The sequence below is a fragment of the Taeniopygia guttata genome, chromosome 1 (genome assembly GCF_048771995.1).
Source record: "Taeniopygia guttata chromosome 1, bTaeGut7.mat, whole genome shotgun sequence".
Lineage (NCBI taxonomy): Eukaryota > Metazoa > Chordata > Aves > Passeriformes > Estrildidae > Taeniopygia > Taeniopygia guttata.
The window spans coordinates 10,904,462-10,931,324 of NC_133024.1; the positions used below are offsets into that span (position 1 = coordinate 10,904,462).

Consider the following 26,863-nt stretch of genomic DNA (forward strand, 5'->3'; position numbering starts at 1 on the left):
GCCCAAACCCTTAGCTAAACACATGAACTGCAAAGCCATCGTTAAGTGCAAAAAGACTACTACAGCACTAGGAAAAAAACAAACACAAAACAAAACAAAAGAAAACCAACAATCAGTAAACCAAGTGGTTGCTCTGCCACATGACTTGCAGAACAACCTGGATTCCAAACATAAGACTGCAGTGGATTCAGTACCATCACAAGCAGAAAGTGATGAAGGATGAAGGCTTAGCCATGAGCCAAGTGCCCCTCAGAAGCAGGAGGGTCAATCTCGTGCTCCATAAAACTCTGATGACTATGTGCAGATGCTTTTTGAGGCAGCAGATCTTGACATGAAACACAAACCAAAGAATACAAAATAGAATACACCATCAGGTAATCCTAATTTGCTGTTAGAAGAGGTAATTGCTAGAGATCCTTAGACATCTTTATGTCAAATTTCACACCCAAGCCAATTACCTGCAAATGTGCTGCTTTCAGCTGGAAAATAGCAAACCTGAAAAACAGCAGTTTTGTGGAACCACTCCCTTGAACTTTTATAAATGTTTTTGTGGATTTTCCAGTACAGCAAGGATTGCTGTTCCCACAACTTCACTAGATGAGCAAACTAATACACCATACGTTATCCTTTAAGAGCTTTTAGCACAACTATTCCTAGCATGCAAAAATTATTAGGAAGAAACTACAGAAAATTAAATAAAATGCAATTGTTATTTACCCACCCTAAGATTAAAGGCAAGATACAACTTTGACTGTTCCTCACAGAAATGTATATAACTTATTTAGCTGTCACAGACCCACTTTTATCTGTTAGATGTTGTAATCATCAACTGCATCCCAATGTCTTGTAATCAAAAGGGTTAATTTGCTTTTCAGCAGCTTAATCACCTCTATGAGATCAACAAGCCTCAAAATCTGTTAGGTACGATTTTTATAAAGCTCACTGGGGAAAACTTTGTAAAGGCTCACTTTGATATTCTGGACTCAGTAACAACGACAGTTTTGGCTCCAGATTGACAAGATCAGGACTAGAAATATTCCATGTGCCCTACCACGCCTAGAGCCCTGCAACCAAAGTAAGGTAGCAGTAAAGCAGTTAAAAAAAAAAAAATCCCCAAAAAACAAAGCAACAAATTAAAACCAGTCCACAAGGTAAGCTTTCACCATGGAAGTTTGAACAACACAGAGAAAAGGATTAAAGACCAACTATGAATAAAAGAAGAACTTATTTTAGCTTTGTCTACCCATGGCAATTTAAGCTACCAGCTCAAGGCTAAAATAACACTATTATTTCCTCAGAGAAAGCAACCTGGCCAACCTGTTCCCACATCAGTGTTTTCATCTCCCTGCCCCTGCAAGAGGCCATATACTAAGATTTCCTCCTTCTCAGATTGTTTCATCTGTTTCCCAGTACAGTTCAGCAGTATTCTCTCCAGACTGGATTACAAATATCCACTAGCTAATCACCACCACTAGGGTTACAGTACTTAAAAATCCCCAAAACCTCCTCAAGACCAAACCAAGCTCAAATTAATTTAACAATGAAAGCCACCAAGCCAAAAACCAACACATGATATTTTCATAACAAAAGTAAGATATTTTACCTGTGTTTTACTGAACAGTTCTGCAACATTTAGCTTCAGCTCCCACATCATTCTAAAATCTTTTATTCCACAAGACCAGGCTACTGATGGACTGTTGTCTCTGCTGCCACTCTTCTCTCACAATGATTATGCCTCCACAGCTGGCATGAATCAATCTCATCATTAAATTTATTCCCACCAGCTGAGGAAAGGGCCTCTTTTTACTTTGTAGCTTGAAATACACTTCATCTCCTGTGCCATTTGTCATCTCTTATGCAGCAGCCTTAGCCCAGAAATGGTTATGTCCCTGATAGACAGCCAGTCTTCTTGCTTTAAAAGGCACCTGACAACACATTCACCTGTCGAACTCTTGACAGTAAAAGTAATTTAAAGAGCTGTGATGATATAGATTACAGTTATTGAAATCAGATGCAAGTCTTGAGTGTGACGAGTAGGGGTTTATTACTTCAGACTGGGGGTATTCTTACACTTGTTTCTCTCCATAGGTGGACTGGAGATAATTCATAGCTGTGAATCAAAACACTTGGCCAATTTAACAGCAATATTTCATTCTCATTCATTAAGTGTGCACAAAACCTGCACTCATTTAGAACCCAGAACCCTTATAGAGAGCTCACTACCCCAAAGTCTTAAAATTTCTGAACCATCCCTTTCCCCATCACCTCCCTCTTTTGGTTTGATGATCATATGAATCCTGTTGCATATACAACACATTTAAAAAGGGCAAGTGCTGGTTTAAGATCAATACCTTCTGATACTCTTCCTATTAAATATACTACTGGCATTTTCATGAGATGAGAACACAGTGAGCTCTTTCCTGCAGCAGGAACCTGGAAGGGTTTTTCTCTCAGATCTTAAAATGCAACTGTCTGTATAAGTATTCTGTATAAAGAGAGATTTATACTGTAACTTGATACTACACATGAATAACAACGTTATAAAAAATTAATGCAGGAATGGAGATTTTCTACATTTTGATAATCCTTCTTAAATTCAAATTTATAACCTATGCATGAACTTTTGGCAAATTAAGAAAAATTTCTTTGCACCTGTAAGTTGATTTCAGCTCACCAGAATAACAATTGCAGCTGACAGTTATGCAGCTGGAATGGCCAAGTTCCTAGATGAAATGTTTTCTTACTTGCTGTTTGAGAATTAAAAACTTTTTTGACTTTTATATATACATTTTACTATAAACTTAAACTACTGAGGCTTAGGACAAAAATAAAAACAAACTTTCTCACACTAATCAAAATATCTCATTGAAATAAAAGTGCCTTACATTTCATAGCATATTATCCCAACAATCTTAGAGTTGTTAACAAACATTCTTTAAGTACTTCACACTTCTCCTTCCAATCTCATCTCTGCACTTTCTAACTCTCAAAAGAATTTGAGAGTTAGCTGTCAGAAATATATGAATACTATTGAAAACAACCAAAGTTGTAGTCTGGCAAAATTGAGCAACTGTTCCCTTTTAGTGCCTTTTTTTCCAAGAACTAGTAAGTTTTTTAGAACTTTCAGCACCAAGATCTTGATATTTTTCTATTTTTCCATCCCACACGAAAATGAGTGGTGTTAATTAAGCAAAACTCGCCTTATTTCTTTTGAATGAAAGAACAATTTTTCTGTGCTTGTAAGCATACAAGTGTGTTTCCTCTTAATAACTGAAGCAGATGTAGTCTGGAAGATAAAATAGCCATATATTTCAGCAAGTACTTGTGGCCACCTAGCTCTGGAAGCTACTGGTTCTGTTGCTGCATGAAAATATGGAAATTGTGCACTAAATACACAAAATACAATTAGACACACTCATCTTCAGGGTCCTTTCCAACCTAAATATTTCTATTACTCTATGAAAATGTGATTCTTTCTCTGAACTTGGCAATTGTATTCTAAGAATGTGATGTGTGAGGGTGCAGGGTTACTTTGACTGAACAAGTGAATTGTTAATATTAGATATTTGCATTTTTCTGAATGGGTAAAAACACTTGAGTAACTTTCAGGTGCTGGAGCACAAGGTAAGAAAGAAATTAAGAAGTGCAAAAAGTTGGAAAAATCTTTTAAAAAGCACAGGAATAGTATATGATGAATTTTTTTCAGGCATTGGCACTGACAAAAGGGATTGAGAAAAGAGTACATTTTAAAAGACATCTAATTAAAACTTACTGTATGAATACTCCCCATCTTCAGGAGTGCAGCCTGAGTCTAACTGCTGTGCTGAAGTATGGTAGTAACACACAGTGGCAAGCAAAGAGTTTGAACGTGTCTCTATGAATATTCACAGAGCAGAAAACGAGTTATATGAATGTGAAATCATATTCAATGTACTTGGCAGCTTTGGTGTGTTCTTTAGTAATTTATAGTTTTTCTCCAAATGCTAACCTTCTGAAATAGGTGTAACTCAGCTGCAAGGCACTGACATTTGGATTCAAAATACCATACCTGTAAGAATACAACATATTTTCCAAGAGCTGTACAAATAATCAGGAAGACACTTCAGGCTAGTGCTGTGTGCATGCATAGAAGAGATTTGGGCTTTTGGGCTGCACTTGTCTGCAAGATCAAAACTCTCAAGTGACTATCTATAATAATTGAAGTAAAAAGTGGAATTAAGGGTCACATCAGGCAAAGCTGGGCTCAGACTGGCTAAACTGGAGAGTTTGAGGAGGTGTTTTTTGCTAAATAGAACCAAAGGTGTTTTAACAGGCTATTGCTTAGAGCAGCTCTAACACTTCTCTGCTGTATCTCAGTTGAAAACAATTTTTAAAAAATCAAGCTGCTATGAAAGCTGCTGGGAAAAACAGATGCACTTATCACGTCTCAAAATTTCATGCAGATTATTGCTTTATTGATATTTGTCTAACTCTTGCTAAAATAGGGAGGTTTGATCCTTGTTACCATGCATGTTTGGAAACATACATATTCAGATCTCCTCTAATAGCTAATGAGAAGCTGCTTTCTGCTGCTTTTGATTCCAGAGCTTCATTTTGTCATACTGAGTTTATAGCTTACACTTTTTCTCTGGAGAAAGTAACAATTATCTAAGTACTGAGTAAATGCTTCTGGTGTATGTGAGAGACACATATGCTGCTGTGCATGCTTTACAAGTACTATAAATTTGTTTTCCAGCTCTGTCACAAAATAATTCATTCCTGTTGGTAATTCATTACTCAACCATTGAGCAGGTCCTACTTGGCAGACTGCTTACCATCAGAATCTACTTTTTAAAATATTTACTTCTCTATATAAGTGATGAAGACTGCTGTGTGTAATCTTAAGCCTGATTTATTGTTTGGTAATACCTTATTCTTGCTTAGTGAATAATATCACTTAAATGCAAACCAGGACTTTTTATTAGAGCACAGAGACTCTGATTTTCTGAGGTGGTTTCAGTACACTATTGTGTAACTGCATTCTACAAGGTCACATGCCAATGAGATTGATCTGACTGTAAGCATTCAGTTGTTCCCTAAGAAACATACTTTATTGCATGTTTTCCCTGTGTCTGAGAAACCTTTTCCTGGCTGCTTTGGATTTATGTATTCTTGGATACGCTCTTGGCTCTTAGGACATTTTCTGTTTCATTGAGGACCCCAGGCCCACAGCAGAGATATGATGTAAATAAATGCTGTTGCACATTGAGTGGTCCAAAGGCAAACTTTACCCTAATGAGCTTAATTTCCCTAGGCTCCCCTTACTGGCTCCTGCAGCAGAAACTCTCTGCTGAGAGGCTTTGGATAGAGAGGTTAAATCTAGCCATTACAAAAACACCACCCTTATTTAGTTACTACCTTAATTGACTTATACATCTGGTCTCTTGGACTCCAAACAAAATGTTAAATTATTTGATTGTTCTGTAACCCAGAGAAAACACATTTTCCTCCAGCTGAAAAAGCTGCTGTAGATTTTGCAAGGCTGCTTAAGTCCTGAAACCATAACTTAAATTTTTATTTTCTTGCTCATTTGTTCCTCGTGAGCTGCTAGCATTGTGAGAACTAGGTACTGGAAAGCATTTTTGCACAGTAGGAGACAACATGCTGCTGCTGTATATATAAACACAATCATGTAGAACCATCACCAGAAACTGTGCTGAAGAATTTTTATCAATAAAGAAATGCTTGCGCTAATCCAGAGTTACATTTGCTTTCTACCTCTGCTGCAATGTCCTCAAAAGACCACATATGCCCAGATATTTATGGGTTGCCCCTATTTCCCTAGCTGCTCATAACATATGGCAACACTGTCAGTAATCATCATAAAATACATCGAGAGCCAAGAACACGTACAAGGGATACCCATATATAGACTTTGCACTCTATACTGACATATCAATTCATCATTTTCTTTTTTTTTTAGCAACACCATGTTCTCATGAGCAAGAGTCTCATTATAAGAATCTGTAAGGCTACTAATTTTCTGTGTGGCTTTTGCAAATTCTCACACACATTTTGTCTATCATTGAATTCATCCATGTAGAAAAGACAATGAACACAGAACTATTTATAGCACCTGGAAGGGACACGAAGAAAATGGAACAATTAATGTCTTTGGACACTACAGCTCCTGTGAGGTTGATATATTTCTTGGGCTGTAGCTACTTCAGAAACAAAATGCTTTTGATAAAATTCTATCACAAAAGGTGGCTGAATTCCAGGACAAACTAACTCTTCAAATTGCCTTTTGAGGAAGTACTATTAGATGGCCATTGATGATTCCTATAGTTAAATTAAAAAGTGACAATACGTTAGAAAAATGAAAATTGGCTCATTCTTATGGAACACAGAATGGAACAGAGCAGAAGGTGCTACAGCTGCAGAGGGAAAGAGGGAGAACTCAAAGAATGTGTCAGGAAACAAATAAAGTGCATTTCTGTTCTCTAGATACAGGATAAATCTCTCCAAAGTAAATATGGTATAGACCAAGGCATCCACAGCAACAGAATAATGGACAATATTTTGCACAATATGATGATATATGTAATATACATCAAATTCACAGATCTACCCTTACCTGAATCACCGTTTGAGATTTTAATATTTAAGAATAAAAAAGAAGAGGTGGGTACTTTCTAATCTGAGTGGGATAAAATGCATGTCAAAGATTTTCTTTGGCACCTGTCACATCATTTTCATATTACCCTAACAGTTCATATGAAAAGGGTTTCTGAAATACAGCAGACACCCCTGGGAGACAATCTGACAAAACAAGCTCAAGTCTGCATCCCCCAGCACAATAGCATCATTTCTTCTCAGTCTACAATTTCCACATTATCTGGGAGGTGCTTATGTACACAGACTATCAGATGTCCAATTAAAGCTTAAAGGTGCTGCATATAAAATGCAAACTAAAATGTTTACAGTCATTAAAAAGAAGACATTAATGTCGTAGTGTTATATGAAACTAAGCAGGCTTTGCTAAAAAAAAAAAAAAAAACACCAAACACTGCTATTCAGGCCATGTGATTTTTAAATCAAATACGGGATATAAACACATCAGAAAGTGGCATGTAAAACTGTTATATTCCCAGTGATCTCAAGAAAAAAGAAAAGCTAAGTCAGTGAGAGTTTATTTTCAATGAAACAAGTAGTTAAATTCTTATGTGTCTGAACACATACACAAATGGAAAGCAAAAAAAAATCTTTATTGGCATCTGAACATTAACAAATCACACCAACATATGTTAAAGCAACCAGAAATTGATTGTGGTAAAAATATTGTCTTTGGATACTGTTGGAAAGGCACAACTGGTGTTAAGGAAAAAAAAAATTATATTTATAAAATTTTATTGAAAGAACTAGAATCAGCTAAAATAATTGGAATACCTATTTATTAGTTAGATTCTTTGTTTTTGTGGGGTTTGTTTTTTTAAGGGAGACCTACACAGAGACTGCATATTGGACAGAGTAAGTTAAAAACTCATTTTAAGTAATATCTTAAACACCAAGCATAAAATTAACATCTTGTTACAATGTCCTGTAACCTACCCTGTTTTAATTCCTAATGTTATGTGTTGCTTCTCTTTACACAAAACAGTAGTCTTTCTCCATTAACAATACACAGGCCCCATCTGTTTCTCATTAAACACCCTGCTTTTTCTGTAGTGTGTTGTGTTTCTGTTGCTGTAATCTCTCTGAGAATGAAGGGATTCCATAACTAAGGATTTGGGTAAATTCTCAGAGCCTCCTCAGCTCCAATTCACACAGAAAAAAATGGGGTGAAGGGACATGAAGGGACTTCTCTGTGCACTGGGAGAGTCAAGGTTTGTTCTGGGAGAGTATGGATGAAGGGAAGAAAGAGTGAGACCTCCACAAGGTAGATCCTTTCAGCAAAGCCTGTTAAAGAGAAAATGCTAATAAAAACAGAGGGAAGAAAAGCAAGCCCGATTTCTGGACTGCAATGTATCACAGGAAACATTCCACAGGGGTAATTTCCCAGTTTGACAATTCAGCCCATTGAGCAGGCTGAAACATATAAAAACCTTGATAGAAGCCAATATAATTGAGAGTAGCAAACTGATTGATTCTGAACATGTGTAAAAAAATAGCAAATAAATGTAACAGTACAGCCTTCAGCTCAAGTCTTCACAGGCAAATGTTTCACACTAAGATTTACTAGACAGCATACCCAAGATTTAATTTTTGTGATTCATGTATTTTTCACACTTATTACTCAAATATAGACTTTGACCATGTTGTGATTGCTCACTGCCTATCTCCACAAAAGTATGTGGTTTTGTTTTTATTTTATTTCATACTCAGTCTTGAGTAAAAAGAGACTGACTCACCAAAGACTCTGCAGGAAAAAAAAAACACATTGCAAATGATAAAAAGCATTTTGCCTTAGTCAGTTTGCATCACAGAAATGACATATGATGTTGTATCACAGCACCGAGTAAAACTACTGATAATAAATAAATGATTTCATGCACTCTTTATTATTAAAGAAGAAATAATTATTTTTATAAATATATTGCTTATAAATACAGACAATACATTTCTGGAGACTGCAGATGTGTTGTAAAATCCATATTCATTCATATCTGTATCAAGTTTCTTCAGGTAGCGTTCCTCTTGTCCCTGAGCTAACATACTCTAGGGTTTTGGTGCCTATTTGGATTGCACACTTTTAATGATAGTGAGAGCAGTTGAAATACTTCTCATTTATTACTCACAGGAATGTAAATATGAGTAATCATACAAGAAACAGCCATTCCTTAATTGTTTGCGAAGAAGTCCAGTTTAAATGGGTGTTTGCAAAAAACCAAGCAAGTCAAATCACTGGTGGGGGCCACTGAACAAATATTTAGAAAATACACGTGTGGTCACAAACACTTCTTCAGCATTTGTAACAACAGTTCCTTGCCTTGAGCTTGTGCTCCTGTAGTTTCGGAATAGTAAAAGAAAGAAATGCAGCATTATCAACAACTTCCACTTTTGGAAGAGTCTGATTTGATGATTTTGTAGTCTAACACAAATATCCAAAGATTGCTGAGGAAACATGAAGTACATTTTATCCTTGCTCTACATGGAGCAAGCTTCATGTTTATTTTTTTGTTTCACTGTTTTTCCTATGTGCAATTCTTGGTTGACACAGAGTTCTGTTTCTTAAAAAAAAAAATTGCATACAGGCTATCTAGACTTGATTCTGGTATCTTCATTAATCACTCACATAAAAATAAATATTTGTATGAGTAGTCTTATATTGCTATAAAGTTGTTTTTTTCTTGCATCTATTTCAGCAGGGACACATTTATAACATCAGTAGTCCAGCACCATGTCATTATAAAGCAATAATTTCACTGGAGGAAAGACCTGAAGTAGGACAGTGATGAATCAGGCAACTGTTCATTTTAAGGATGTACAAATGGCACATCAGAAAAATATTTATTATCTATAAAAATAAAAATAATTACAACTAAATCTATACTTATTTTCTGGAAGAATACCTGTGTAAAAATAAAACAAGGGGAAAAAAGAACTTAAGAAGATATCAATGTATTCTGATGTCTGGTTCTCTACTGAGACTTTGAGACAGGCATCATCATCTACAGAATCAATGTAAACAAAATAACCCCCCATGACCCACTTATGGTCAACTCATGCTATGGGACTCAAGACTTCTGTAAGAATTCCAAAATTATAAGAAAATATTTTTATTTTTGGGTAAAACATCTCTCTCAACCAATACAAGTAGCCCTAATCCCTTGCATGGATTTTTTCAGTGGCAGCCAGACTTTCTGATACTTCCATCTCCAGCCAAAAGTTTCCATATTGCTGACATTCAACAGGTGCTTTAGAGAATCCCATACAGGTTCTTTAAAGAATCCCATACAACAACTCTGATGTTACAGTCAAGACCCCAGTCCTTCAAGAGGCAAGAAGTAGAATCCCAAGGATAGACTAGAATCTTGAGCACAGCAGGTTGCTTGTTTTCATGGGAATGCTGGCTGCCCCAGGGCTCTTCTGCCATGTGGGTTGGCAACACACAAGGTACTGGAAGAAATGTGATAGATTAGAAAAGCTTGAAAAAGCTTTAAATAATAGCAGCTGGGGTACCAGAAAATGATGTGGTAAAGAAGAGGTCACAAGGGAAAGGCAGAAGGGAAACTAATGCATGAGGTGAAGGGATAAAGATACTCCCAAGGACATGCCCAGGCAATACAGCACTGCTCTAGTCCCAGCTGTTATTCCTATGGAGCAATTAAAATCTCCTTTCCTTTTGCTTCATGTGGGAAAGGAGGCTGACAGTGGGATTCCAGATTCACAGGAAGAGAGGAAAGGCAATCAAAAGGGAAGAATTCCTTAAAGAGAAAAAGGAAACAGATAAAGGGCTATGATTCCCAAACTTCTTGCCCCTACTCGTAAGCAGGGCACCTGTGACTCCCACTGCAGGTCACATCCTGGGCTTTCATCAGCAGTGGGACACAAAAAGTGTCCCAGTTACATCTCTCAGCCCTGGAGGTGAGCAGTGACTACTTCAATCTTGCTTGAGTTGGGAAAGAGCCTGAAAATGGAGAAGCTGAATATATGTACAAGGTTTTAAGATTACCCTAAGAGGAACGAGAGGGAACAGCTCTTTTCTACTTCTTGAGACTTCTTAATCATGGATTTAGATGTTTGGAGTTAATAATGGTGCTCTTGGCAGGAAAGCCAAGAATTAGAGCAGCATAATCTGCTTATCTAGGTACTGGGTGGTCCTCATGTTCATCTTTGAATGCTTGTGCCTCACAATTCCATATATCTCCAAGCTAAGAGGCAGAGAGAGATGAATTATTGGTGAGCCTGGCTATCTAAGATAAGAATAAAAAAGGGAATGCAGTCCTGAGGATTTTAGTAGCTCATGTAGAGAATTGTGTTAACTCTTCCATTGTCCTTAGATCATACCTTAAATACCTAAAATAAAGTGTTAAGAATAAAAAAGGATAAAGTTATTATTGTAATTGTTAGGAAATACATATAAAGTTTTATGAGTCAACTACAGAGTGATTTAAAATAAATTATCAGTGAATATATTTAAAGGGGAATATACACAGGCTGGCTTTAAAAAAATGGTACACGAAGGTCCACAAAGGGAAATGAGCAATTATCTCTCAACATAACTGTCATAAAAAGAATACCTTTTTTTCCTGTTATGCAGAAATAAGAAAAGAAAAATAAAGTGTCTAAAAGTTTTTAATAAAATATTTTTTCACGAAAATAGACTAAATAGGAGAAATTATGCTTTCTTCTCTTAAGTAAATATTTCAAAATCATTTAAGGGACCTCTTGAATTTGTGAGGTGTGTTACAGAAATATAATCTCAGAGCAGCTTCACTGCCTATCTATCATATGCTACACTGCACACTGAAATTAAATTCAATTCCAATCAAATCTATTAAAGGTCAAAAGTTCTGGGGCACCAAATGTTCCAAATTTTAGTTACTCCAAAATCTCTATGCTTTCAGCAATCAATGTCATCCACTTTGATTTCAGTTGCAAAATCTTACTGAAGCAATTTTAAAATAAAATTGTTAATTTTATCTTTATAACTTAGACAAATAAAAGTTCTAAATAAATTTATTTCTTGATACAAGAGGTTATTTCCCAGATGCTATAGACAGTATGATGGAAGTGGGACACTGAAGTGTCCACACAGTCTAAACAGTTTTCATGAGAAACTGCGAATTAGTTAAATGTTAACTGCAGAAATAGTTTGTTTTATGCTCCTCCAGATTCTCTTCTTTTCTCCTTCTTATCTTTCTTTTCCCTTTTCTTTACTTACCATCAGCCTTCAGCTATTCAACTGTCCCCTTTTTGTTTGCTTCCAATTCTCTTTCTCCTGTTAAAAAAATCTCTCCTTTTCTTAATGTCTCTTTTCACCATCCCTCTAAGTTTCTTATCAGCCATGTCTACTTCAGGAATAAAAAAGGCTCCAGCATCTAAGGGCAACTGTCTTTTCTGTTGATGGTTCTTTTTAGAAACTGAGTTACTTGACATTAAAATGTCTGTGATAAAACACTTTCCTCTGTTGTGTGAAGTAAGATTTCTTGTAAGAAATACAGCTACCTCAAAGGGGGAGGAGGGGAGGGGGGGAATATATTTTGAAAACAACCTCAAGGTTAGGAAAGTCTGTGTTAAACATTCTGGTTACACTTTGACCACCAAAGATCACTACATGGTTTTGATTTGCTGTTCTATTTAAAGCTTTCAAAGAAGCCTCCAAAGTGCCAGATGATGATATTAGTATGCAAACTTGCAGTTAAATTATTTGGTGCATGTCAGGGTTAACTACTGTAATAAAAGAAAATCTAAACATCAAAGACCACTCTGTAGCTCTTCAAGAAGGACAAATGCTTTACTCCCTTCTTTAAGATAAGAAACTTGCTGGTTTCTTTAAAAGAACTCTCATTTTTAACTATACACCTGACAATCTTTTTTCATCAAATCAAGACAGTTCATCAGGGCAGAGAAATTAATCTCCTGTTGATGATGCACTTCCAGCAGCTATTTGTCTGGGGATCCCAGTGGTCACTGGCACACGGAGAGATGGGCACAGAGGCACTGATGTCCCTGGGCAGTGTCACCTGAGAGCCCTAATCCCTTTCAGAATTGGTTTGATCATCTTCTTTTCAAGCATGATTTTATTTGAGGCAGCAAAATTACTGTTAAATCCATATTTATTTTTTTTTTTAGGGATACATACAGGTAAAGCCACATATCATATTCCTTTTCCTTCTTACCAAAACTACTTGAAAGATATATTTATTTGATAGTCAAATATAAACCATGAAACAACTTGCAAGATTTAAGCCCAATGCACAATTCACCTTGTCTAAATTGTGATCAGTCTGAGGAAACTGGGAAAGACACAGCTAGATTTTGCTTTATAACAAAATTAGGACTCTGTTTCCTTATCCATAGGGGACAGGTAAAAATTATGAGTACTAAACATCATAAGAAATTCACAACCTATGAACCAATGAATGAATATCAGTATGATATATTTAGCAAAAAAAGTTAATATTTTTGGCATATTCCCTCTATCTAGAAAATACAGGACTGGGACTGACTGAGAAATGTCTGATAGGTTACTGACAGGATTTTAGCAATACAACAGAAAATTTTTGAAGCTTTTAACAAAGTAGCTCTTTAGTGCTCACAAGTACCTATGTATGCATGTGTACATACCTGTATATATATATATATATATATATATATGTGTATATTTCAACACACAAAGAGTCAGTAAGAACAAGTATAATTTCTTTACTACCTCTACATTAGTGGCATTCCTAATAAAAATAATAATAATGGTTAAAGTAAGACCATGGTATTTGGTATTTCCAGTGCCAACTGCAGTAAAGAAGCCAGTTATACTGATCCTCAGTCTTTTACCTGAAATACAAAATTATTTGAACAGCAGAAAGAGTAGCTCTAATGCCTTGTAAAATCTTGAAATGTCATAATTCTGTTAGTTCATATGTTCATATTTCTACCAGAAATATGAAAGACATATATCTGCTGCAGCTATTCACTATGGCACAATTTAAATTATGACCTTTACACCCAAAACCTGAACAAAAAATTCTGCTTTATTTCCCTTTAAAATGAAAATAAATCTATTCATATATTAAACAATTCTGATTAAGTTTTTCTAAAAGAGAAGATTACACAAAGTACAACAAAAACATGTAAATTTATAAAAGTATATAAAGTTATATATGTAAAGTCAGAAAACATGCTTGTAAAGTCTTCAGTGTAAACATTATATGCAATATATAGAAGTTAGTAATAACCAAGATATTTCTCTATAACACAGTTTTCTGAGAGACAGTAAGACAGTCTTAATACATTGCCATTTTGGTATCAAACCATGAGTTTTCTTTATATAATTTCCAACCATCACAGGCATGTAAATCATAAAGTACAGGCAGTCAAAAAGTAATTGTCTTTTTTAAAGATGAAGTGAATACATAAAAGTAATAATGAGCCAGAAGAAGACATCACTGCATAAGCAATTAAGCAGTGTTACTTTTTACGTATTTAAATAGTTTAATATTGTCTCCATTGTTCTGTCATGCTCCCCACCTCCTACAGAAACTACAGGTTCATATGGGAATAAGTCTCCTTATTTTCCTTCCATACTATTTTTTGTTGCAGTTATTTGTCAGAAAATAACATGTATCTCCATTTTCGCAACTTCACTCATTTGAGCTGCAATGGAGCAGAACCAGACTACAGATTTCTCAATTCCAAGATCCCCTATGGAAAAGCAAAGAAGAAAACTTCATCTGATGAGGTGTAAGCTCAGATAAAGCAAATGCCAGCCATAGAAATTAAAGTTTTATTGTAGTCCTTGCTGGACTTTGAAAAGAATGACTAAAATTCGATCACAACACCTTTTCTGGACAACATCTTATGCCCCTTAGTATACCATTATCTTTTTTGGAGAAGCACCACAGAGAACCTATAAAAAGGTTGTTTTCTCTTCTAAAAGATCACTTGAAGCAAAAATATTTTGAAATCTCTTTATATTGTAAATATAAATTACTTTTGAAGCATTGCTGAACTGCAGCACGTGAATGCTTTAGTGAAAATTTCAGGCATGTCCCCTTTCAGGTAATGTCATACTTTTTGGTTTTAGTTGTGGAATTTAAATGTAACCCAGTCAAATAGAAACACATATCACATTATCACAAGCAGTTTCAGAATATTTTTTCATTACAATTTTAATTATGATGTGAAAAAATGAACCAGCAAGGAACATCTTCAAGTGCAATGTCAACTGACAGGCAAATATACAGCAAGAATAGCAATCAACAAGTAGTCTATCAACTACGATTACACAACATTTTTTCTCTCAGAAATGAGCTCTCTACTGCTCTAAGTATCCAGCTCTGTGTGATAATCTGTACCCTCACTACTAGAAAAATTTTGACATCATGGATAGCAAAGCCAAATAGTACACAAGGAATGGCATCCCTGTAAAATCTTCTTGTTCTTGATGAGAGTGCTGCGAAAATCTAAATAAAAGAAACGTTAAAGGCTGCTCTAAACATCTTCTCTAAATTTCAAGGAGAGCTGACTCAGATCCATAACTTTTAACACATTCAACAACTGATCTCTCTAAGCAATCAAGTAATATAATATTAAGATGCTATAAAATGAATTTACAGCCTATTTTTCCTTTAAACAAATATAGCAATCTGCTAATGTGCTGGCTTGAGAGCACCCTGTCCTGAGAGAAGAAAGCAAGTAATTTGAACCCATAAGGTCTAATAGTTAATACAGGTGACATTAAATAAACATTGTAGATGCAAAACAATTTTCAAACAGGTGGTAGTCTTAAACTCCTGAATATTTGCATGATTTATTTATCATGGCTAAATGACATCCCAAGATGATTAACTTTATTAATGCTTTTGTGAGACATTAATGCCTATATCACCATCTATTTCAATTCTTCACAGGAAAAAAAGCAGACTGGATACTCAGAATCAGAAATTTTTAAACACCTGCAAGTAAATTAATCAAAAATTAATGTACAGTAGTTTTACTCTCGAATGTGGCTTTTTTCTTAACAGATATACAGATACTTATTTTAGAAGGCATTTTCACTGAGAATGAAACATACTGTGAAAAAATTTTTTCAGCATATGTCACTTGTGCCTCAGTTTCCACAATGAGCAAAATAAAAGGCTCTTTTAGTCATAACAAGTTCATATGTTCAAATATTTATAAGGTGTGCATTGCTATTTTTGTGTATCCCTTACGCACACATTCATGCCCTGCTATAGTTTGGGTAGTGTGGGCTTTAGATGTAAAGTACCTGGGAGTGGGCAAGGCAGTTCTCACTTCCATCACCTCTTTCCTTAATGCTACTGATATGGGCACTGAGAGAAGCAGCAGATCTATTGATATTAGGTTCATGCTTTAGGAAAAAAAAAACTCAAGCTGCAGATGAGCTTCCAGATAAGAGGACTGACAAAGTAACACCTATTCCAAGAATACCAACAGCCAGCCCTCCAAATTCTGGTTATTTTAGGGATTTTCATCACATATATTTTCCAAGCAACAACATCACATTTAGCTGAATTCAACAAAAGCCCTTTATTCCATTTTGAATATTCCTTCTCTCTTTTAGTATTCTAAGTGTTTCTAAAAAAGGAAAAAAAAAAAAAAAAAAGCAAAAAACCAAAACAAAACCTCAGCAAATATTTACAGGCATAATGCTAATATTACGCTGCCCATCATGGGCATTCTTGTTTATAAATAGCTGGACAGGAAAAAGGAGCAATGTCAGCGAGAACTGAGTTGCCCTTTAAATGGAAATAATCATCTAGTTATTTCAGTCAAGCAGCTGTATGCAGTAGGAAGTCTCACTCACAAATATTATGATGACTCATCTACTTTCCTTTTCCAATAGTAAATGCTCTTTTCTAAGTGCAGCACTTCTAAACCCTTCACAAGCTGCAATTCTACCTTATATCCCCTTACCTAAACCTGCAGATTTTAAAGTACAGCTATGCATTTATAGCTATAAAATACACTATTATAATCACTGGGGTTACAAGGTTCTTTACACAAACTGCAGACCTGTGAGATTTACTGCCTTTATTAAAGCTAACATCTGAAATAGCGTGCAAAATGCTAAGAATTTAAAGAAAAAAGGTGCAGCCTGGACTTCTCCCAAGTCCCTGGAAAGAGAGGAGTTAATCAGCACAGGCAGTCCGGAGAGCTTGCACACAGGACTGTACTGCAGATGTGTGGAGCTCACCGAAGGTGTGGCCCGTGCCTTCCACATGCATATTTAAATACTTAAATTACATGGCCTTAAGGCTGCTATTAGAGAATAACCTCACAGAGAGGAAGAATTACACAGTGAAATGAGGCCTAACACATTTCTTCAAACAGAGCTGAGAAGAAGAAGAGAAGGAAAAGCCCGGGTTACTCACGATTCTTTTCACCTCTCCACCTTGACCCCGCTTTTATTCTAGGCGCGACGTCCACGGCAGCAGTTATTTCTATTAGCCCAAGCAGCAGCAGCAGTGACAGCACAGCCATGCCAGGTAACAAAAAAAAATAAATCACCTCTACCTGGAGTACTGCTAGAGATGAATTGGAGAAGACTTTCCTTAGTAATGAACAATTGGAGCTAACAGCACTTACTCAGCAGAGGCAGAGGGAGATGTAAAATATTATTCCTGCTAGAAATGTTTATTAAAAATTTCCATTGCATTGCTTATTTCCTTGATCCAGGGAAAGCAAAAAGAGAAGAGTTGTAAAGGCTTCCCCTAACTAGGAGCCTCTGGCACTCAGACGCAGGAGGAGATGAAGTGGCAGATTTCTGTGGTCCCTCAGAAGCCACCGGCTCCTCACCTGCCTCTGCCACCTCTCAGCCCTTCCCAGTGTTTATCAACATTCCCCACAGCACCCTAGCAGGGGACACAGCCAGGCTGAAAACAGAGTTTTTTCTCCCTCGCTTCCATATTTCACTGCAGTTTCACAGAGCTGATGACATGGAACATTTTAATGTTGACACTCAAATCTCATTACGTTTATCAATGGGCAGAAAAACACAGTTTTTCAAGCTTTCCCCTCTTACCCACAGAGGGGGGCAAGGGCAAAAAATAACATATCCAAGACGAAAGATAAATGCTTAAAAAAGAAACTTTTTTTTTTTTATAAAGCGTGCAGTAACTCTGCCTCTTATTCAGCACAAGTATCTTCTATTTCTAGGGAAAATAACACAAACAATACCACCTCCCACACAGGTTTCTGTCAGCAGATGCTGCATAAATGGAGCAGTGCATCGGCAGTAAGAGAAGCTCTGAGAAACTGTGTATAGAATCTGTGTATTACCTAACAAACCTTCCCCCAGCACCCAGGGCAAGCAGATTCCAGCGCTCCCAGCAGAGCTGCTGGCAGTAATTGAACCCTGGATCCATCAGTACCGGGGAGTCGGATCACAAACATCCCCATGGTCATTGAAACAGTCTCAAGGAAGAGCTGGAACACAGCTACCCCTGCCTACCCCTTTCACCACAATTATGAAATCATTCCACGTGAGTTGTGAAGACCCAGAAAAGTTTCATCCTGAGAGCTGGAAATCACTATAATAATACCAGAGAGCTTTTTGTTCGTAGTGACAGAGGGCTTTAGTCTGCACAAAGTCTAGATTTATATCCAGTAAAAGTAACTGCAAATTTTCTAGTCCTTTAGCACCATAAGCATCAGCTATGGGAATACTTAAAATTGTTACTTATATGACAGTAAAACTTACTTTCTACACAAAACAGCTGTGAAATAGCATTCTCCAAGCTGATCTTCTGCCTCACACATTGCATGCTGCTTATTGTGTATGGATGTAACCAAGCAGCAGAATTGAGAGCCTTTTTTTTTAATAAACTACTGGAGTAATTTCTAGATACAAATTCAATTACCAAGAAAGAGACAAAGTAATTTATTTCCATCTTAATAATGCATCTATTAATTTATAATGTTCACAACCACCGCTCTTTATGAAACTTAAGCTAAAAATTATTAGTGTAAGTAAAATACTGCACAAGAACCAGTTAGAAGGTGACCAGCTGAAGACATTAATTTCTAAATCTTCTCATGTCAGTGATAGGAACTTTCCAAAAGAGGGCCTGAAGAATTTTCTCACCTAGAGCTTGTAGAACACAGATGATCACAAGAAAGCTTCAACAGCCATTAAAGTAGTTATCCACAAACCCTTTAAGAGGGATGTTCTTTTCCTTCAAACCAGTTAGCGAAATTAGGAAGAGAGATGTCCTCTTATTTCAATTTGGGTGAACTTTGTTCAGTGCAAAAAGCAAAGTATTTTTGGAATAGGATATAAAGTACTTGTGATCTCTCAAATCTCCTTCTTCTAACACATTACAATCAGCCTTCAGTTTTGCTCTGACCCCAGCAGTCCCTTGTGGCTATTGCCTCTGCAGAGACGACCAGGAGGGAGTGGGTTCCACATATAAACCCAGTACTGTGTCTGGGTAGGGAGAGAGTCATCACATCCTTATTTCAGTGGGATTTCTTCATTAAAAGCTTTGGGGTTTTTGTGATCATTTTGTTTGACAGGAGTTACATCCATGTGCTGAAGAGCAATGGAGACCACTCCTACACATGCTGTTGGGCCTTTGCCCTACAGCAAAAATAACTCCTATGGTAATATATAGTGTGAAAAGAAATGGCTGGGGGGGGGGGTCATATTGTCTTTTTTTAAAGCACTTTCTAACTGCACATTTTTCACCGTCTGAGCTCATGCCAATTCAGTCAATAGTCACTCTCAAAAGATGACTCATCGTGTTGCTGGTTATGTAAGACACCTGAATGTACCACATTGTTCACTGCACCAAAATACAGCAAAGGGAAAAAAAACCACCCTCAATTAATATAAGGCAGACCTTTAGGAGCACATGAGCAGCAAGGTAGAATGGTGTAGTTTATTGTGAATGCAGAAATATTGACTGTTCAAAGGACAGCTGCAGTTCTGAACACCAAAACCAAAAGGTTTTGCAATCTCACCATTGACAGCAAAATGTTAGAAGGACAGAAGATAAAGATTTTCAAAGAAAAAAAAAGTCAAAGCGAAGCATGAAATTCCAGAGTGAAAGAAATTAATCTGACCTAAAAATTCAAGCTGCCTCATAGAAGAATTCCCTGCCTTGTAGCTAATACTTGTTATCCTTTATCTGGTCCCAGATCCAAACTTCACTGAGCCTTGTGCTGTGCAAAAGTAAACTGGTTAATCAAATTGGTATTTCCATAGATGCTGGCTGAGCTCTCAAGCCCCACAGTTGTTTTGTCTAACAGGGAATCCTACACAGAGTTAATGGAAAGTTTCAGAACTGTAGGCCAGACAGCTTTTTCTCTTACAAGATTAATGGAAGGCTACTTTTATAGACACAAACCACTGCACGGACACTTTGGCACAGGTTGCATCCATTTATCCCATCAGAGCAGAAGGAGCTGTTGCCTTCAAAAAAGCTACCCCATATCCTGAAGAGTGTGAAGGGATGCCTGAAGCAACATCTCACAAGTGACACAAAGAAATTCACACAAAGAAATTAAATTAGACATTGAAAATTCATCACCGAAGAGCTTTTACAGCATTCTATCTAACAGTGCCCCATGCACAGAGCTGCTGGTTAGCAGGGCAGTGGGCAATTACTGCCATCAAAGCAATGCCTTCCCCACTGGAGTAATAGCAAGTAAAACCAAACCAATTAAGCATTCAGAGGTGTGAAGCCAAATAAAAGGTGGCCTGTTCCTATGTGATTCAATATTTTACAGCTCATTTAACTAGTTTCAGTTTCTGCTGTATAATTTCTGCTCATGTGAGTTCCTCAGCTATTTGAAAGCTTACTCAAAAGCAATATAATTAATACTGGAATTAGCCATGTAGACAAATTTTTCAGAGATGCAGTGGACCACTTGAAGATATTACACTAAGCTGGATGCCTTCCTGACTTATATGTTACAGTTCAGTCAAAAGGATTTGAAGATAAAATTACATAATTAATTTATGGTCTGTGTTACATTAATCCTATCTAGCTTTAATACACCTAATTTTCTCAAATCTTCAAACATATTTAATTTTTTTTCTCCTCTGCCTTCATTATGTCCCAAACTTTTAATTTCTGATTTAGTGCACCATAGATAAAAGTCACTTGCAACTTACTGTACAGATCTTGGATCAAGTAGCTTCTACAGAGCTTTTTATCCATAATAGTCAGAACTTTTTTCCTAAAGTTTTCTTTCCTTTCATTAGAGAATTCACGTCCTTTTAACTGGTAACAGAGCTCTCTGCAGCGTCTTGGCAAGGCCTTCCAAGGAGGATTAAATAAATTTCCTCTGCATTCATTCGCAAAGACAGGATGAGAGCTACAGCCTCTCCTACTGGAAGAGCAGCTGTCCTCTGAAAAATCAGTAATTCTTGTGCACAGAGATTCTTCTCCACTCGCCAGAGCCAAAGCCACTTCCCTCACAGGGACATCTCCCTTGCTTCTAAGACCCTGCCACTGGCTGTGTTGGAAATTGATGACCTGAGGAAGCTTTTTCACCACAAAAGTCAGGTGCTGGTTTAGTGCAAAGGAGGACAGACTGACAAGGTAGAACCCAGCTGGGCATCATGCCACGGATTCTTGAGTCATCCCCTCCTCAAAGTCACACAAGGACTGGCTCAGCCTCCTTTATCATGGAGTGAGCTGCTCTTTTGAGTCCTTGGTTTTAAGGCATCTTTATAAAATTTGCAAAACAAAGCAGATCTCTATTTCTGCAGTATGAGCTCTACTTAAATAGCTGCCACATACAGTTCTTACACTGCCTTTGATGCACTTCTGCAACAGTCTCTCTTTTTAAAAGAAAAATTAAATCTGGTGGCTCTCAAGGAGCCTCTGCGAGGCAGCTGTGCAGAGACTTTGGGGCATGACAGGACAACAGCTACAGAACTCATTAAAGCTAAACATTACCCAAGTTTTATTTTACAAGCCTTATAATTCTAAAAGCTCCAGGGAGATCAACTCAGATGTAGCAATGTTTGCCATGAAAACACTGAAGTGCTGTGAAGTGAAGGGCACACACACGTAATTCAGCAGTGTGTGTGGAACAGACCCAACACCATTGTACCCCTGCAGTCTTGGGGAAACACTCAAGTTCCCAAATCAGCTTGGCTGTGTTTTTTTTTTTGTTTTGATTGTAATACAGATCTAATTAATACATCAACTGAAGAAAGATCCTGAGAATGACTGGGGGTTTTTAATCATGCAAATGCATAAATTTGAAAAAAAAAAAAAACCTGCCAAATTCACCATTCTAGTTTTTTTTCTGGTTACTTATAGAACACCAACAGTGCACTCAGCACTGTATAATTATATAAATTAACATTACCTCTCCCCTAAAGACTGCATGGTCTAGCACGACTGAGTCTTAAAAGTCCTCACTTCTCTGAGGGCATATATTTTTTTCTTAATTTCCTCATGTTAAAGCCTTTACATTCTCAACCATAATATTATACATTTTGCTAGCACATTTTACATTTTTGGTGCAAGAGGAAAACAAATGTGTTCTTCATGCATGCAAAGATACACACAAGTCTTTAAGTAAATGTGTTGGGAAGGATAGATAAATACAGTTGCCTAGCAGAATAATCACAATAGTACAGCCAGGATGTAAACAATCCCCTCTGCTGGCTGGACAATGCCCTTACCTACAGATAGGTCCAAAAGTCAAATGGACTGTTCTATCTCAACCCCCAAAATGCATGGTTCATCTCACACCTGTAACCCTCCCCTGAAACATCAGGTGTCCGTAACCCCATTGGCCCAAGTCTTGTTCCAGCCCACCTTGGAGCCCCCTGACAAGGGGTCTCTGAGGGGCCAGACACCCTCTTGGAACTTCCTCCCTTCTCTTGGAACTTCCTCCCTCCTCTTGGATCCCCCCCTCTCTTGGATCCCACCCTCTCTTGGTTTTTCCCCCTCTTGGAGTCCCTGCTCTTCCCTTTGTCTCTGCCCTCCCCCATCACCTCAGGCCCTGCCACGTGCTGCATCTGGCAGCTCGAGGCGGGACCTTTCACCATCCCTAATAAACCTGATATTCTAAGAGCAACCAACAGAGATCTCTTGTCTGAATCCACCCAAACCGTCCTGGAGCATCCTATGTCTTTACATAAATGTACAGCCTCTATGTATACATGTTTCTGTAAATAAAAACCAACCTGGAAGTCCAGGTTTGCCTACTCTACCACCATATCCATCCACATGGCCGGACCCTTTTACATCCTCATCACAAATAGTCCTCCCTACACTGCCTCCTTTGCAGCTTCTGGAAAGCCCAGCCTCACAGCTACCAGCAGCTCCTGCACGACTGCACCCTCCACCCACCCTCCACCCTCCAACGAGTCTGCCTGCAGCACCACAACATGATTCTACAGCATGCTATGCATATCCCTCTGCATCCCTTCCTCCGCCGGATCTACATTCTACAGCTGCAGCCAAAGCTTCGACATATCCTTCTGCACATGCAGGCTCTTCCCATGTGCCTCTGCTGACAGGCTCCACTCCTCCTGCTCCTCTGCCTCAGCTACCAGCAGTTCCTGCACCCGGTCCAAGCAGTATCTCACCACAGCTTAGCACAGAAACCATGCCTGTGGTGTCCAGCCAGCAACCTGCTGGTCCCAGAACGTGGACATTTATCCCTTCCCAGGACTTGAAAGAATTGCGAAAAACAATAAATGATGGTGGTATCTCCTCTTCCTATTTTAAACCACTGTTAAAAGGTACCATAGAAAAAACACACCAAACCCTAAAGCGCATTTAAAACAGAAAGGGGAAGTAGATCAGGCTGCACCTCAAAGGAGGTTGAGTAAGGCTCTGTATGTTTACAATTTTCTAAATAGCTGTGCAGGAGAGCCTCACCCCCTCATTTATAGACATTTCCTGAACAACAAAAAAGTAAAAATAAAGGGGCACCCCCCAGTTTTACTCAAAATCTTAGATTCAGGACAAATAGAGGGTCCACACAACCTTATAACATGGGGGAAAGGGTTTGCTTGTGTTTCTACAGGTGAAGGACTCAAGTGGGTCCCAGCAAAGAATGTGAAACCCTACCACGCACCGAAATCCGCTGGTACCCCCACACCAGGCAGTACTTCTGCAAGTACAAGCCAAGAAGCAAGCACCTAGACCTGAACTGCGCAGAGTCATCAAGAGAAAATGACCTGCCAGAAACAGCTCGAGAGAAAAATGGACTTTTATCGTCTCAATGCGTGCATGTTGCTTTTGTTGTTCTGTTTCAGTTTTTGTATTGAAGTTTTACCTGTAAGTCAACCAAAGACAAATGCCTGGGTTGCTATAGCTAAGCCTGCAAGCTCTGGTACCATCTGTCTATCTGACACAAGCCCTAACAAACCTTTTTCAACCTGTTTAATTATAAGACTTTTTACAGAAAATTCTGATAATGCCACCCCTACTATAATCAGTGATTTGATAACAAATAATCCATCTCAGCTAAACAGTTTATTTGATGGTTTGAGCCTTGTACCTTAGCTAAAGGAACTCTGTAAAATAAGCTTGATTGTTCCAGTAGTAATTAGTTTTAGTAGCAATACCCTGTATACCTCCAAGTGTGCAGAAAATAGTGGTTAAGTCAATATTTAGTATTTCAAATGGTTCAGTGAAAACAGGGGAGATGTTGGGAAGGATAGATAAATACAATTGCCTAGCAGAAGAATAACAATAGTACAGCCAGGATGAAAACAATCCCCCGACTGGATGGACAATACCCTTACCTACAGATAGGTCCAAAAGTCAAATGGACTGTTCTATCTCACCCCCCAAAATGTACAGTTCATCCCACACCTGTAACCCTCCCCTGAAACATCAAGTGTCTGTGACCCCATTGGCCCAAGTCTTGTTCCAGCCCACCTTGAAGCCCCCTGATAAGGGGTCTCCGAGGGGCCAGACACTCTCTTGGAACTTCCTCCCTCCTCTTGGAACTTCCTCCCTCCTCTTGGAACTTCCTCCCTCCTCTTGGATCCCCCCCTCTCTCGGAACTTCCCCTCTCTTGGTTTTTTCCCCCTCTTGGAGTCCCTGCTCTTCCCTTTGTCTCTGCCCTCCCCCATCACCTCAGGCCCTGCCACATGCTGCATCTGGCAGCTCGAGGCGGGACCTTCCACCATCCCTAATAAACCTGATATTCTAAGAGCAACCAACTGAGATCTCTTGTCTGAATCCACCCAAACCATCCTGGAGCATCCTGCGTCTTTACATAAATGTACAGCCTCTATGTATACATGTAAATAAAAACCACAAACACAAAAATATAAACAGAGCAGGAATTGCACAATTAGAAAGCAGTTCTGATACATATTATTTAGTCTTGATTAAAGCTACATTGAAGTAAACTGATCTTGGTTAGGATCAACCAGTTTTACATATAAACTCATTAATCATATAGTGCTAACAAGAAATAAAATTTCTCTTGATGAAATGGGAAAAGAGGTGATATGGTTTTTAGAGGCAAAAAGTATGCTTTTCTCACCCATGTACCTTATCAGTTTGCCAGCTATTCCCATGCCCTCAAGGCAACACAGATTTTGATTTTATTTCAGACACTACAATTTTCCTGGATTTATTCTTTCCATGTGGCTGCAGAATAGTAGGCATTAGACAAAGCCTGTAGAGTTAAGTTAGGAACTACTATGAATTTTACAAGAAATTCCCCATTACAGGCCTAGCTAGTAATGATGCTATGAGAAAAGCATTTCTAGCTTTCTCTTGCTATGAGAAAAGCAACAATTAAGACTTTTTTTTGTTTTTCTTGTTTCATAACATATTTCTTCTTACCTTTTTCTGTAAGATGTTTAAAGTCCATCAGGAAAAAAAAAACCCAAAAAAAAAAACCAACAAACCCTGATCTAGGAGCATGTAATAAAGAAGGTATTTTGTTCTTGCTGTTAAAAATGCAAAGTGAGTTCTTATGAGATATCTCCAAACTTGCGCTCATGCAAAGGAACCATCCTTTCTAAGCAAACTAGGCATGTCAGACATTGTAACTGGCTAAAGCCTAAGGAGACAACATCTCTTAAAGGCTGCTGTCTGAGATGGAGGGGGCACCTTCATACCAGGAGAATTTATATATTTAAAGTCACTATTGGGAAAGAAAAATTAAGTAAAATAGCCAATGGCTAAGGACCAGAAGAGCAGGGCACTCCAACCCCAGTTGGCCCAGGGTAACTGAGTGATGCTGATGCTAACACAGCCTGGCCAGCTGAGCTCCTTCTGGCACCACCTCCTCCTCCAGCCACAAATTTCTTATGCACAATAAAGAACTAATTATTTTTAAAAAAAAAGTACCAGCAGGCTCTGGGTCCCAACACACCACTCCTGAAGGAAGCATGGCATCACATCTCTCAAAATGCCTTCTTAGCACTGTCACTAAATCAGCAAAACCCTAGAGTGCATCTCAAGTGCTCTCAGGACCCTCAACCACAGCACTCCAGGCTTTTAAAGACTTTCTGTCTCTTACTGCTGTGATCCCACACCAGCAGCCAGTGTGCCTTCCTCTAATGATTATTTAGCATTTTTATGTGTGACTGCACTACTAACAGTTCTTCACAGCTCTATGTGAGCTGATATTTCAACACAGCCAGTGTTTTATGTCAGCACAAATGAGAAGCCATATGAGACTACCACAAGAATGCTTCCCAGATCATGTTGATAGTAAAATTTTATAAGATAATATTGGCGCTTTTAGCATCAAGTTTATGGATTAAATATGTCCCAAACACATTTAATATATTCAAGTCATCTATCATTATCCGTTCTAAAAAACTGGCAATATTTATCCTATTAATTCAGGCAAATGTAGGACTGTTTACTGAGTGGTGGAGAATTATAAGGATATGTTCAGACAAAAATAAACACAAGAAAACTAAAGTGAATATTGTTTAATGTAAAAATATTCCATCCTCCTCAGCTCTCAAAATAAACTGCTAAACTGTCGTCGGCCTCCTGCTTTTCAAAAAAACTGATTGTTTGGCTAATCTGTCAGGACTGATTTGCATTTCTATATTTACTTTTTCTCACACATTTAAAATATAATCTTAGTGGGTTTCAAGAAAACATTCAGAGAAGACCTGGACATTTTATGATTCTAAGTTCAATCACATAGCTTGCTGCATTTTTTCTTCTTATTTTTACTTTAAAAATGTATTTCTTTTTTGCTTTATTTTCTTTTTCACTGATCTCTGACTTCTCCA

General features: G+C 37.8%; 1 protein-coding gene and 1 long non-coding RNA gene across 11 annotated transcripts in view; both read right to left on the reverse strand.

Annotated features, from left to right (window-relative positions):
* ROBO1 (roundabout guidance receptor 1) overlaps window positions 1-26,863 on the reverse strand; it is a 687,808-nt gene that overhangs the window by 475,194 nt on the left and 185,751 nt on the right. Inside the window, exon 1 of one of the 10 annotated variants that reach the window (XM_030262900.4) lies at window positions 17,040-17,742. The exons of 7 other annotated variants lie outside the window; for them this stretch is intronic. In XM_030262900.4, the coding sequence (XP_030118760.1) occupies window positions 17,040-17,148 (109 nt within the window). In that variant the 5' untranslated portion in view covers window positions 17,149-17,742. Of the gene's footprint in view, window positions 1-17,039; window positions 17,743-26,863 lie in introns of those variants that run through there. 2 more of the 10 variants (XM_072923406.1, XM_041719469.2) reach the window with 2 other exon arrangements.
* On the reverse strand, window positions 3,582-17,033 carry LOC140682216 (uncharacterized). The gene is made up of 2 exons (XR_012053538.1): window positions 11,867-17,033; window positions 3,582-10,098 (listed from the first exon to the last, which is right to left on the reverse strand). It is a non-coding gene; the product is annotated as an uncharacterized lncRNA (long non-coding RNA).